Genomic DNA, 14,022 nt, shown 5'->3' with positions numbered 1-14,022 from the left:
GCCAAAAATCTCAACTCTTCCTTTGAGTCAGCTATGTCAAATTGAGCTGCTGCTGACTCCATCATGTCTGCTTTAGCCATGGCTGCATCAGCTTTCTTTTGGAGATGGAGTATGCCAAGAGATGCTTCTAGTCGGGCCTTTTCAACCTTAAAGTGTTCATCTCCTTTTCAGCGTAGGCTAATCTGGCTTTTGCTGCTTGAGCTTCTGCTTGTGCCCATGCTACTGCCATACTGGCTCGGGTTAATGCTGATGACCTACTTGAACATCCTGCCAATGATCTAACGGTAAGTTTTACTGAAGACTTTGAAGACTTCGTTGAGTGAGTGGACCTTGATTCCTCATTGTTTTGACCTTCAGCCACCGACTTCTCCATGGTTGGGTCGAACTGCCACTCATTGTCCCTCGTCAAGTGCTATGATTTCACTGTACTGTTGCACTTAATGTGACTCCGTGTCCTATATTGAGATTCACAGCCAGCTAAACTCTCTCTTACATCACTTCCTCCAAGGACCAGGCACATGTTGTAGTTGGACAGGATTTAATCTAAAAAAGTGTGAAACTGAAACAATCAAAAATACAGAAAAAGTACTCAGTATACAAATTATAATATGTCCACTTAAATCAAATAAACATCCCCTTTGATATTAAAGGCACATTAAAGGGTTCATTTCAACGTAGCAGTCGCACTGCATGAACTCAGATTGGATTTACTAGATTGACACATACAGCATATCAAAACATCTCAAACTTATTTGAATAATCACTTGCATAATATCTAATAATCACAGACAACCTTGAAACTTACTCATATTGCCACTCAAAGGGATAGAAAGGAACAGATGGCTTTGGGTTGGCAGAGATGTACCATTCTTCACTTGCCTCATGAGAAAACCTACTGCTCATTCCTTCTATTCACTAATCGGCTCAATATAGTGAACTGTGTACACGTGCGCCCCTATAGGCCTGGAGAAACAAAACTTAAAAACAGTTCCAGTACAAAAATATTTATCTCAAGAATAAATTGCACTGCCCAGCACTAGATGCAGGTCCAGCTTCAGTGCAGTAGATTAAATTACCTCTCATGTGGTGTAAAACATCAGAACACAGCAAAACATTATAAACAAGAACAAACTGAACTGAACCCTGAGCATTTGAAGGAAGCTCAAATACATCTTTTCAAGACTGTGTGTGTTTGTATTTTTGTGTGTCACATAGTGGTATGGACATGCAGTCCCAATAAACAAATTTATCAGTGCATCCTCCTGCTCGCAGTGTTCCTGTGTATTAACTAGCCAGCAGTTTTTTTGTTTGTTTGTTTTGCTTAAAATGGTCCATTATGGCTGTCACCGTGCTGCATAGCTGTGATGCTGGTTCTCCGACGGAGCTGCTCAGAGAGGTAGCTTGGTTAGATACTCGCTAATTAGACTTCTGTGCTGGGTCTTTGCTTGGTCTAGGTACACAACCAACCGTCATTTATTCTTGTGTGAGCTGCATTATGTGTGTTAATTACCTTGTGGTTGTGTGCTGATGTTTTACCTGTGGCGCCGGCTGACAAAAACAAAAAGTCCTGGGACTTTTTTCCCTCCTGGGTTCTCCCTCTTTGTGGGCAGTTTTTGTTTTGTTTGTTTTTTTGTTTGTTTTTTTGTTTTGTTTTGTTTTGTTTTTTTTTGGGGGGGGGGGGGGGGTGTTTTGTTTTTGGCTGCAAACATAATTGTCCTAGATTTTTGTGTGACACACAAAAATACTGAAGCTGGACTTGCATTGGGCAGTCCAATTTATTCTTGAGATAAATATTTTTATTAATATTTTTTTGAGAAAAATTTTAGGAGATAAGAGTCTGTTGGAAGTTTAAGTTTATTGGATTTCTCTTTATGTTGCTCTCTGTTGATGTCTCACGATGTTGATGTGTGTCCTTAATATTACACACATTTAGCACATAATGCTGCTATCTTGTGAACAGTTGATTGTTGAATAGAACTTTTTAATGGTATAATTTGTTGAGGTCTTATTGCTCAATAGTTACTCTTGCACCTTGAATCTTGCACCAAACAAATAAAGATTGAAAAACTAAAACTAACGAAAACTTAACTGAAACTGAGCATTAAATAAAAAATAATAAAAATGAGGAAAACCACTCTTAAAAACTAATTAGATTACTGAATTAGAGAAAAGAAAGTTAAAACGAAATAAAACTAAATTATAGTGTGTGTGTGTGTTCTCAATAAACCAAAGGGGGAAAAAAAGAAGAGTGAAGGTGCCTGCGTAGGTGCCTGTCTAAAACACATCAATGGTAAATAAATGTGTGCAGCTCCAATGCTGATGCGACCGTACAGAAATGTAAACAAGCGGTGATCGATCCTCCTGATCGACCCTCCTGGATCATTTCTACAGTTTATTGTAAAGAAGAGAGCATGAATGAACTGAATTGTGTTCGCCGTAACAGCTGCGAGAGTGAGCCGCAGTTCAAAGTCCATCAGCTGCAGGAAGGTAAGATCATCACCGTGTTTGTCCGAAGGAAACGGCTCGTTAGCTGCTAGCTCGTTTTAGGGTAGGTGTAATAAATTATTCACCTGAGAACCGGGCTTCTTATTATCCGTTAATATCCTACGAATCATGTTAAAACGGGTTAAAAAATGCGGAACGGAACGGCAAGGGTCCTGTGTGGTACCCGGACGGTTTACACTGCGTACACAAGAGAGTTAATTTGTAGTTCAACAACAATAAAAGGCAGCATGGGGGTGTTTGATTTCCGGTATTTAAAGTGTTGTGAGTTTTTAGCCAGTAATCTGTGAAACAAACTTGCAGTATCTGCATTAATGATATGAAGGCATTTTGAGCCAGAACCAACATTCCTGCCAAGATAGAAGCTGTGAGCAGTTTTTAGCAAAGTCACTTTTATATCCTTTATTTAAATATCCTTTAGTTGTCCAGCATTAAAAATGTCTTTTCCACACAGATCTTCCAAGAAGGCTGCAGACATTGCAAATAGCACATTACAGCTCTATAAAGTTATTCTAAGTGTTCAAAAGGATTGAACTGATTATAATGTATGTATGAAAATAATAAATTAGACTTATATGGTGCTTTTCAAGGAACTCAAAGAAGCTTTGCAATTTCATGTACACCCCAATCATACTTGGCAGTGGTAAGCTACTAATGCAGCCACAGCTGCCCTGGGGTAGTCTGACAGAAGCATGGCTGCTGATTCGCACCTACAGCCCCTCCGACAACCTCACACTTAAGTGTCTTGCCCAGGGACACAACAACAGTACGCGCTCAGTCAGGGACTCGAGCCAGCGACCCACCGGTTGTGAGGTGAGCACCTACCCACTGCTCCACTGCCACCCACGGTGATAACACAGAGTCATAAAGATACTTGTAAAACAGGTCATTTCTTTATTTTATAATGAATCCTGTTGACTGCAATCTGTTTACCAACATAAGCAAAGGTATTATACACAGAAACGTCAGAGATCATCTTTTGCACAAAGGTGAGTTATTAGGTGAAAACCTCAGACATTCAGATGGACATTAGCACGCACACAGGAGCAAAGGCAGCTATAACATGTACAACAGAATGAAAACACAATAAATGTGCAGAAATACAAGCTTGACCCTGGAAGATTAAAAACAAAAAAATCACAAGCTTATATCATTTCTCTTAATTTCATGGCAGCAATGCTGAGCATTGTATGAATTTAAGATGAAGTTAGCTGGGTTATCTGTGAAGGTTTTGTATGGTGATTTTTTTTTTTTAATCTTTTTCATATTATTTTGTGTATTTTGTAATAAGCTGCTTCTCTGTTGTTGTTGTTGTTGTTAAAGATTTGAAATGTAATTTTTGTTTTCAGCTGAAAAAAAATTATTTAACATATGCAGGCCCAACCTCAGCCTTTCACCAATGATTTATTTTATTTCAGAATTGCTCCAGTTGCACTGAATATTTCTAAAAATCAAAAACACACAGCTTTATTTTTTCACTAATAAAACTCATATCACTGTCATTTTCATATCACTAAGGCACGCTCCCCCTATGTGTTTAAGTCTTAATGATGTTTCCCACACTTTAGCAAAGGTGTCACTGTAACTAAAATAATATTTGTTGTGATTTTTCTTTAACCAAAATCAGAAAAATTATTTATGTTTGAAATTTGATCAGGTTTGTGTTTTGGAAGTGAAATATAATAGGTCTGTTCTGCTGAAAACACCAGCTGGTACTCAGGCCTTACATGCGTGTCTTATGCCGTTGAAATTATCCACAGAAATCATTTTTGCAGCCATAATAACTCAAAACATTTATTCTAATTGTATCACAAGTTTAAATCCACAGGACTCTCTGGCTGGGTGGCACTTAAACACTGTAATCTATGAAAACTGTTTGAGTGTAAATGTATTAAAGCAGCAATATGCAGAAACCAAAACTCATTTACAAAACTAAAAAAAAAAAAAAGTGAATGAAAAGTAAAATGAAATTCACCATTATGCACGGTTTATCCATAATGCTTCAAACCAAACTTTACCCCTAAAATACACATCCTACCATAACAATATGGGTAAAATGTAACAAAATACTTTTTGTCTCATACAATAGTTGTTTTTATCAATAAGGTTTGTCATGAAACAGAAATCTGAGGTTGGCAGTGCTGCACTGCTTTATTATACTTGTAAAATCAGAGCTGTCCATATGATGTCTGTTTGTGTTTCAGTGTTTCCTGTTGATGTCCAGCAGATGTTGGTGATCAAAGAAGAGGTTCCCCTTCAGCCTAGCCCCTCTGAGGACCAGTGGGGCCCAGAACCCCTGCACATAAAGGAGGAGCAGGAAGATCAGTGGACCATTCAGACCCCAGAACACCTTAAAGGGCTGGAGGAGGCTGATACTAGCAGGTTCCTATTCACTGCTACTCCTGTAAAAAGTGAAGATGATGAAGAGAAACCTCAGCCATCAGAGATTAATTTGCATGAAACAAATAAACAAATAAAAACTGAAACTGATGGAGAGGATTGTGGAGGGCCAGAATCAGCCAGAAAGCTAGATCCAAAAAGTAATTTACAGCCAAATTCAGGTGAAAAGGATTCAGACTCTTCTGAGACTGAAGTTAGTAATGAGAGTGATGAATGGCAGGGACCTTTGTCAGATTCTGGACCTGAAACTGAAGACAGTGACAATGACTGGAAGCAGAGAAGGGTTCCTGAGTCAGCGGAAAATAGCAATGTGGGATGTGATGCTACCAAAAAACCCTTTAGCTGCTCTGAGTGCAGTAAAGATTTTCTCCACAGGCAGTCTCTCTACAGACACATGAGAATCCACACAGGAGAGAAACCTTTTGGTTGTGCTGTTTGTGGTGAGAAATTTAGCAGGAAGACACATTTTAAGACACACATGAGAGTTCACACAGGTGAAAAACCATTTGACTGTGGTTTTTGTGGTAAAGGGTTTAGCCAAAAGTCTAATTTTAAGGAACACTTACGGGTCCACACAGGAGAGACTCCATTTGGCTGTGATGCTTGTGGAAAAAGGTTTAGAGTTCATTTTACTCTTAAAAGACACATGAGAGTCCACACGGGAGAAAAACCATTTGTTTGTGTTGACTGTGGAAAAACATTCAGTTCTAATACACATCTTAAGACACACTTGAGAGTCCACACGGGAGAGAAACCCTTTGGTTGTGGCATTTGTGGTGAAAGATTTGCACAGCAAGGGGTTCTGAAGAGTCACATGAGAGTTCACACAGGAGAGAAACCGTTTGGTTGTGCTGTTTGTGAAAAGAGATTTAGACAACAGAATACTCTTAAGAGACACATGAATGTCCACACAGGAGAGAAACCATTTTCCTGTGGCATTTGCGGTGAAAGATATACAAGACAGGGAAGTCTGAAGAGACATATGAGAGCACACACATGATAGATTTTCTACAATTGCAGCTTCACATGACAAACATTTTGTAGGGCTCCTTGTGCCTATACATGTCTAACCCTTTAAATGCTTAGCTTCTTTAACTGTCTGGTGTTGTCTGGCAGAGGGACATAGTTGCTGTAGTTTCTCTGGGTACTGGGGTTTGCTGGGTGGGACTTCGGGCTGCTTGCATTTGAATGTATAAATGGTGCACACAAGCGCAAAGGTGGTGTACACTGTAAAAATAAAAACCACATGACAATCTATCTGTCGCCTGTGCTAACCTCCAAAGTACAGTTCTCTATTCTGTGGTGTCATTGCTCAAAAGAAGTTTTGCTATTATTCATACCTAATTTACTCTCTGTTGCATTACTTTTGTGTTATTCTGCAACATCTTGAGTTAACAATTGGACACTAAACTTTTCTTATGCCTAAAAATCTGCAAAAATCCTAACAAGAAGGATGTGCAGAAACTCTTTCTTTTAGTTGGTGTTTTAAGTATTTGCACAAAACAGAGACCAAAGTAGATGAAAAATAGTCAGCGGGGCTCTTCACAGAAGAAAGATAATTAAAAAAAAAAAAAAAAACTTCTTTCAGCTTTTCCCTTATTCACAAAGGGCACCACTTGAGCCACATTTAGTGTCTCAGCTCCCGTGTTATTTCAGCCCGAGCGTCTCTTTTTATTTATTTATTTACTTTAAAATAGTCGGCATTCTCGTGGAAACACCTTGGAAATCTGCACCTTTTCTGGCTCCCTCCTCTGAGACGCTTATTTAAGTTTGTGCAGTCTGACTTTTTCCTTTTTCCTTGCCTCAGGTCTGCAGACTTACAACAACATTGTCCCTGCTCTCTCAACTTCAGCTCCAGGTAAACATGTGTCCTTATATAGAGAAATGCTGTATGCAGATTCCAGGCAGTGGCACGATCCTGTTGACTTCAAATGAGCCTGATTTACTAACTATACTCAGTGGTCGGTGCACGTGTCATAAATCTGACAGTGATTTTGTGCACAGGTAAAAATGTTTCCACGTACAGATTAGTAAATGAGGCCCATTGTTTTCATGAAAGGTACCATTTAAGTACACACAAAAAAGGAGGGAATGTAAATTCCCATTTTTAATACAGAATATCATTTAGTGTGTGAACTGTAACTTTTGTCTGCCTCCCATAAGCAAATTCTCCAAAGCTGGGTGCTTGTTCAAGCATCATCTTTTTTCTTTTAAAGAAGAAAGATGATGCTTGAACATCATCATTGTTCTTCTTTTAAAGGAGAGAAGGTGAATTTGTTCAGTGGCTTTTTTTATAACTGAATGAACTTTAAAATATAACATTTTATTCAACAAACATGTATTACAGTTCACTTTAAAGTTAAACTGACAGAAATCCTAGAATGAGCAAAACTGAACAGTGTTTTTATGTTGCATTTGTGATTATAAGGCCTTTAACTCTTTAAATAAGGCTTTTTTAATTTAATATTCATTTGGATGTTTTCTCACTGCAATTCAATGGACACATTGAGCTTATGGTCAGAGGTTGTTTAGAGAGTCTTAACAGTAACACTGACATTATGAACCACTGATAATGACCCAGCTAGATGTTTTCATTTGTATTTTCTATTTTTCTTTTCGAAGTTTAACTGCTCTATGTACTCCTGTGAGCTGTCTTCTTAATAAAGATTGAACTGAATTGAAACAGTTAAGACTAGAGCACTTCTGATGAGGTCAGCAGGGGGCGCAAACTGCTTTGACAACAGTCCAGGGAAGGCAGTGATTCCTGAAACAGTGGATATAAAATATGAACATCTTGAAGTGTGAAACTGTGCTCGTGCAGTATTTTTATAATAACATTATATAATAACATAGTAAATTTAATCATGATTTTAAAGAGAATCCATCAGTTTAAAAAAATCAGAGCCCTTTTTGACTGTTTTTAAACATGTTGAGAAACATATTTTTCTTGTTCCTCTTAGAGTATTGATATCTATTATTAAAGGAATTCTGATTGGATTTCGAATGTTTTTTATTGTTATTTTTGTTTGTAATATAACAGTAGGAATTAGGACCCTACACTCTTCTACAAGTGGGTCAAAAATGGTACATCTTGGTTTTATGCCATTTTTGTCAGTTTAGTGACGAATAATTATCTGTATTATATTTTGTATGTTTTGATCCACACAAGAAGGATTTCATGTTTTAAATTTTTTTTATTTTTCACTTTTCAATTTTGAAAAGAAAACAATTCACAACAGCAGGGACAAAAAAAAATGTTACCATCCATTTTATGTGTGTGCACACAAAATAAATGGCATTATTTTGGCCTCCAGTATCACTGTGAGAAGTCATGGATTCATTTTTGACCAGGATATGTCATTCAATGCACATATTTAAAAAAAATTATGTAGGATTGCTTTTTTGCATTTGTGTAGTATTTCTAAAATTAGAAACATCCTTTCTCAGACTGATGCTGAAAAGCTAATTCATGCATGTATTACGTCTAGGCTGGACTATTGTAATTCATTACTATCAGGCTGTCCTAAAAGCTCCCTGAAATGCCTTCAGCTGATCCAGAATGCTGCAGCTAGAGTACTGACAGGGACTAGAAAAAGAGAGCATATTTTTCCCATATTGGCTTCTCTTCATTGGCTGGTGACCCTGAACCCTGGGGGGGGTTCCCATGATGCACTGAGTGTTTCTTCTTCATTCGCATCTTGTCACTCTGTTTATATTCCACTCTGCATTTAAACATTAGTTATTATTAATATCTGACTCTCTTCCGCAGAGTGTCTTTTGTCCTGTCTCTCTTTCCCAGCCAGTCATAGCAGATGGCTACCCCTCCCTGAGCCTATTTCTGCTGGAGGGAGATTTTCCTTCCCACTGTTGCCAAGTGCTTGCTCATAGGAATTGGAAGTTTGAGGTAGTAATACAAAAACTGTAAATGCATAAAAGAAAAGTAAAAAAATTAAATGGCATGATATCAGTGGCATGTTTTGTGAGGAATACCTGGAATATGAACTGATACGTTTTTCACTACAAAGATATCACCGGATCATTTTTGGATCATTGGCCGGTTAGATAATCGAGCAGTTGGGGTACCTAATAAAGTGTGTGAGCATATATGCACCCCTTTTTGTTGCTCTGCTTTAAAGGGTGACAGGGTGACAGACACTCCATAACAGTAGGTGGTGCTAATGTATCAGTTCCATAAAACTCACAGAAGAAGGTGTCTCTGTCGATGCCTGCTTAAAACCACAGACATACATATGTCTATGCTTAAAACACAGAAGACGTCAGTGCAAGGTTTACTAAATGATGGAGGAGTGTGGGCACTTAGCGTGACTCTGTGTCACCTTACTGTCAGAAACGTGGGCTGCATGCTTTTGTATAGCGATGGGTGCTCATGGGTTCTGCGCATGCCTGGTTCATCTCTAATGAGCTTGCGGTTTATTTTAAAAGGAAAGCAAACATGAATGAAGTAGATTATTTCCAAAAGCACAACACCGAGAGTCTGATTTCTGAAGAAAAGCCCGAAGTTAAACTTGTGGGAGTCCCTCGGCAGCAGGATGACGCAAACCAAACGGCCGGTAAGAGAAATCTTTAATGTGGAGTAAATGAGAACTGCGAGCAGGGCTGGATGAACAGAGGTTCTCTTGATCTTAGTCAGTCACAGATGCCACACTACAAGGTTTCCAACGCGTTTCAGCCCCGCTGCTCCTCACAGCTTATAAGCAGAGAGCAGACAGTGAGAACAGAAAGAAACAGGAATAAATTACCTAAAAATGAAAACGAAATGTTAATCACGTGAGAATTAACAGTGTTTCTGTGTTTTTATGTCTAATATTTTTGCTAATATTGGTAAATAGGCTGTAAATCTTAATCCTCAGATGCACGAGCGACTGGACCCTACACTCTTCCGCAAGTGGGTCAAAAATGACATGTCTTAGATTCATCGTGTTTTTATACCACTTTAGTCATTTTGGTGAAGAATAATCCTCTATTTGAGATTTTGTATTCTACTTTTGTCCACACAAGAATGATTTCATGTTTTAAATATTTTTTATTTCTCACTTTAAAATTTTGAAAAGAAAAAAGCTCAACAGCAGCAACAGGAAAATGTCAGCATCAATTTACATGTAAAATCTCTATCACATGTCCACTATGCTGCTATGTTGTTGTGAATGATCGGACAGTGCATAGTTTTGAATTATGGGATGGCATTTTCTTCTTTCCTTTCCTAAATGATGCTCAGGTGTGTCCTGTGCTAAAGGAGGTAACAAAGGAAGCACTGAAGCACATTTCCTTATTAGTATTCAGAGACATCCAGCTTGTGCGTTGATATTTTAAATTAAATGTTATCATTTGAGCTTGCCTGAGAGTTTTGTGTTTGTTTTTTGTTTGTCTGGGCCTGCACTGAAAAGTGAGTTTAGCATCCCCATGTATGCTAATGCCTGCAATCAGACTCAGAGGTCATATGAAAGCAGTTATGAACTAGATAAGTTAACCGAGGGTTTCTTAATGTCAGTGTGAACAGGTTCATATAAAAGAGGCAAAGCATGTGACAGTCAGAAAAATGAACAGATTTGCTGGCACCTGACTGAAAAGGCCATACTCTGGGATGGCCAGCAGAGGACCTCGATGAGGCACATACAGTGTCGGATCTGAACATGCTTTTGTGCAAGCCTTAAAAGTCAACAGTAAAATCTGAAAATTGATTCTAAAATGAATGGATATCCAATGAAGGAGTGATGTTCTCTTTTTTGGTTTTAGTCTGGCTGCTACATTTTGGACCAGCTGTACTCAAACGTGTGTAATAAGTTACAATAATCTAACCTAGTGGCGATAAAAGCATGTAGGAGGGTCTCTTTGCTTGAGCCAATCTTTCTGAGTTTCCTAAGCTGTGTAAAACAAGACTGGACAACTGTACTTACATGCTTACTAAGGTGTCTATCAAAAGTCATACCAAGGTTTTTGCAATATTGGCCCAAATTGAGAGACAAGGAGCTCAGGTGTGCTGTTAGAGGAACTGAGGCCATTTTCTTGTAGAAAAGAGTAGCATTCTTTCCTTTACAGAACAAAAAATAATTTTCACTTTGTTATCCACCTCAACAGAAATAAGAGATATTTTTAAGTTGAACCATAAAACACAAAAATAGAAAAAAAAAAGTCTAGTCTAAAATGAGTCTTTTAATAACACCTCTGTATGCATTGTTTGGCATGCTCATTTAAAACATTATATATTGGCTCCTTTAACTAAAGTCACAGTCTATAATGTGCATGTGTGTCACAGTGTTACCCGCAGATGTTCAGCAGCTGTTGGTCGTTAAAGAAGAGGTTCCCTGGAGCCCCAGTCTGGACCAGCAGGAACCAGAGCATCTCCACATAAAGAAGGAGCAACGGGAATTCTGGAGAAGTCAGGAGGGACAGCAGCTTAATGACCTGGAGGAGACCGATATCACCAGCTTACCTGTGAAGAGTGAAGACGATGAGGAGAACTTTATGTCCTCTGAAGACTGCTCAGAGGCCAAAGTGCCAAACAGCAGCTCAGCCAAACAGATGAATACAGAAACTAATGGAGGTATACAGCAGTCAGATGTTAAGTTGCACACTGAAGAGAAACCATTTGGTTGTGACAGCTGTGGTAAAGCATTTAGTTGCAACATGCATCTTATAAGACACACGAGAGTCCACACAGGAGAGAGACCTTTTGTTTGTGATGTTTGTGGTGAAAGATTTACACAACAGGAAGTTCTGAAGAGACACATGATAGTTCACACAGGAGAGAAGCCATTTGTTTGTGATATTTGTAGAAAAACATTCAGACATCAGAATACTCTTAAGAGACACACAAGTGTCCACACAGGAGAGAAACCATTTGAATGTGGTTTCTGTGGTCAAAGGTTTAGCCAGAAGACTCATCTCAAACAACACGCAAGAGTTCACACAGGAGAGAAACCGTTTAGTTGTAACAACTGCGGTAAAACATTCCGTCGCCATGCACATCTTAAGAGGCACACAAGTGTCCACACTTGAGAGAAACCATTCAGCTGTGGAGTTTGCAGCGAAAGATTTACCAGACAGGGAAATCTGAAGAGACACATGAGGGTCCATACTGGATAGATACTGTACACTTACAGTTTGTTTTCGATAATACTTATCTCATCTATTCTTTCATTCTTTGTATATTTATTACAACATCAAAACCAAAAAATGAGATTACAGGTCACCCAGATTACAGGTCAATTATTGACCTATCTTAGGGAGAGAAACATGAAACTTTCAGACTGTTTGATGCCAAAAAAAAAAATCCCAAGATCAGCAGTGAGGACCAGCACTTTTGAAATAATGCACTCTGAGGAAACTAAGATGGAGTTATTTGGCCACATTAGCAGATCTAACTGGGGATGGGTTAAAAATGCTGGGTTCAAAGCCTTGATGCAGGTTGGAGAATTTTTGAACAGAAAGGCAGTAAAATACCTTTTTCATACTGATGTTAGAAAATTATGGCCAAATATGCAACAAGAAATAAATGATTTCCTATAAAAATACTTTCAGAGGTTCATTGTCTGCATGTTTTTTTATAGACTGTTACATTTGTTGAATAAATGACCAAAAAAGCTAATTGCGGTGTTGTACTGTTTGTTTGTAGAAAGTGTATTGTAGCAATGAACCCCCTATAAATATATATATATATATATATATATATATATATATATATATATATATATATATATATATATATATATATATATATATAAATAAATAAAAATGGGTACAGGGATTCATTGAAACATACTGTATTTCCATGCATATGTATATAAGGCAAAGATAGTTTTTACATTTCTGATAATCTTGAGTTTTTCCTTCCTACAGTCGCCAAGTGCTTATTCATAGAGGGTCATTTTGACTGTTGGGTTTTCTCTGTATTATTGTAGGGTCTTTACCTTACACTTGCCCATCCACATAAATGGGCGAGTGTGTCAAAACTTTTGACTGGTACTGTGAATTGAATTGAAAATTAAGCTGTTGCCAGACAGGCGCTCTCCAGGTGGTATTACATAGTGGATCAATATCTGATGGTATATCTCAGCATTCATGATTCATCAATTTTGATGAGATCTTCAATACCACTGGCAGAAAATCCTTATCCTTGTACTCATACATAGTTTTAACTATGAAAATGTGACTTTCCCTGACAATGACTGTTGCAGAGCTACTCTTATAAATTCACATGAGCAAAGGATAGCAATGCCTTTGAACATATCTAAGTGGCTCTTTAAATCTAGAATGTCCCTGCAGTTTTGCTGTCTCCTTGTCCTGAGTGAGCATTTTTGTAACTCTACATCCTCCTCTACTGCTGACATCTACCCTTCCAACCAAGTGTCGGATGTAAAAGGTTGTAGCATCAGGCTTAAACGTTCAGTTATACTATTGCTTTTGCTCTCAGGGAATGTTGAGACTAATCCAGGCCCTGATACACCGGTTCACTGTTATACCCCTGCAGACTTTAAATCTAGAACTGGTCTTGGATTAATTCATATAAATGTAAGGAGTCTATTAAATAAGATGGATTTGTTAAAGGTCTGGATAAATTCAACAAATGCTGACAGTATTGTCTTATCTGAAACCTGGCTCACCAAATCTGTGCTTGATAAGGATATTTCTGTTAATGGCTATAATCTTTATCCTGCTGATCGTCCAAGAAAAGGGGGCAGTGTTGCGATGTATATCAGAAGCAATTTTAACGTTAACTTAGTACTTAAAGAGTCAGTATCTAAGGAGCTCGAGTTGCTTGCTCTTGAAATAGAATTAACAAAGAAACACCGTATTATGTTGGTAGGATGTTATAGACCGCCATCTGCTTCTAAAAATGCATTGTCTTCCCTTGTTAAGTTCTTATCACAGCTGAAATACGGCAAATTACTTTTGGTGGGAGATTTAAATTGGGATTGGCTCACGCCTGCATCCGACGACCTGAAAGCACAATGTGATTCTCTTAACCTCACACAATTAATTAATTCCCCTACTAGACCCAACCCTAAATGTTCCCAAACAGGAACACTCATTGATTTAGTTTTAACTAACATGCCTTCCAAATATGTGGCAACTGGTGTCTTTCCAAATAATTTGAGTGAT

General features: G+C 38.1%; 2 protein-coding genes across 3 annotated transcripts; both read left to right on the top strand.

The window, feature by feature from the left end:
• Positions 1 to 2,281: 2,281 nt before the first annotated feature.
• Positions 2,282 to 6,077, top strand: LOC115797968 (gastrula zinc finger protein XlCGF8.2DB-like). 2 transcript variants are annotated; one of them, XM_030754579.1, is made up of 2 exons: positions 2,282 to 2,487; positions 4,707 to 6,077. In XM_030754579.1, exons 1-2 carry the CDS (start codon positions 2,412 to 2,414, stop codon positions 5,900 to 5,902), a joined length of 1,272 nt encoding a protein of 423 aa, XP_030610439.1. In that variant the 5' UTR covers positions 2,282 to 2,411; the 3' UTR covers positions 5,903 to 6,077. The 2 variants fall into 2 exon arrangements, with proteins under 2 accessions (XP_030610439.1, XP_030610441.1); XM_030754581.1 differs by having other exon boundaries at positions 2,348 to 2,487; positions 4,730 to 6,077.
• A 3,130-nt stretch (positions 6,078 to 9,207) lies between these two features.
• On the top strand, positions 9,208 to 12,384 carry LOC115797972 (zinc finger protein 570-like). Its single transcript, XM_030754585.1, has 2 exons — positions 9,208 to 9,473; positions 11,177 to 12,384. The coding sequence occupies exons 1-2, from the start codon at positions 9,290 to 9,292 to the stop codon at positions 11,917 to 11,919; spliced, it is 927 nt and encodes a 308-aa protein (XP_030610445.1). The 5' UTR covers positions 9,208 to 9,289; the 3' UTR covers positions 11,920 to 12,384.
• The last annotated feature ends 1,638 nt before the right edge of the window (positions 12,385 to 14,022 follow it).

The sequence above is a fragment of the Archocentrus centrarchus genome, chromosome 19, assembly GCF_007364275.1.
Source record: "Archocentrus centrarchus isolate MPI-CPG fArcCen1 chromosome 19, fArcCen1, whole genome shotgun sequence".
NCBI classification, from domain to species: Eukaryota; Metazoa; Chordata; class Actinopteri; order Cichliformes; family Cichlidae; genus Archocentrus; species Archocentrus centrarchus.
Note: the sequence above shows the minus strand (reverse complement) of the source record. Positions and strands in the feature narration are given on the sequence as shown.

Excerpts from the sequence above, each read along its gene's own strand:
- LOC115797972 (XM_030754585.1), top strand. The coding sequence starts at position 9,290 with ATGGGTTCTGCGCATGCCTGGTTCATCTCTAATGAGCTTGCGGTTTAT. Across the intron at positions 9,474-11,176 it reads TGACGCAAACCAAACGGCCG|TGTTACCCGCAGATGTTCAG; the intron begins GTAAGAGAAATC and ends TGTGTGTCACAG.
- LOC115797968 (XM_030754579.1), top strand. The coding sequence starts at position 2,412 with ATGAATGAACTGAATTGTGTTCGCCGTAACAGCTGCGAGAGTGAGCCG. Across the intron at positions 2,488-4,706 it reads AGTCCATCAGCTGCAGGAAG|TGTTTCCTGTTGATGTCCAG; the intron begins GTAAGATCATCA and ends TTTGTGTTTCAG.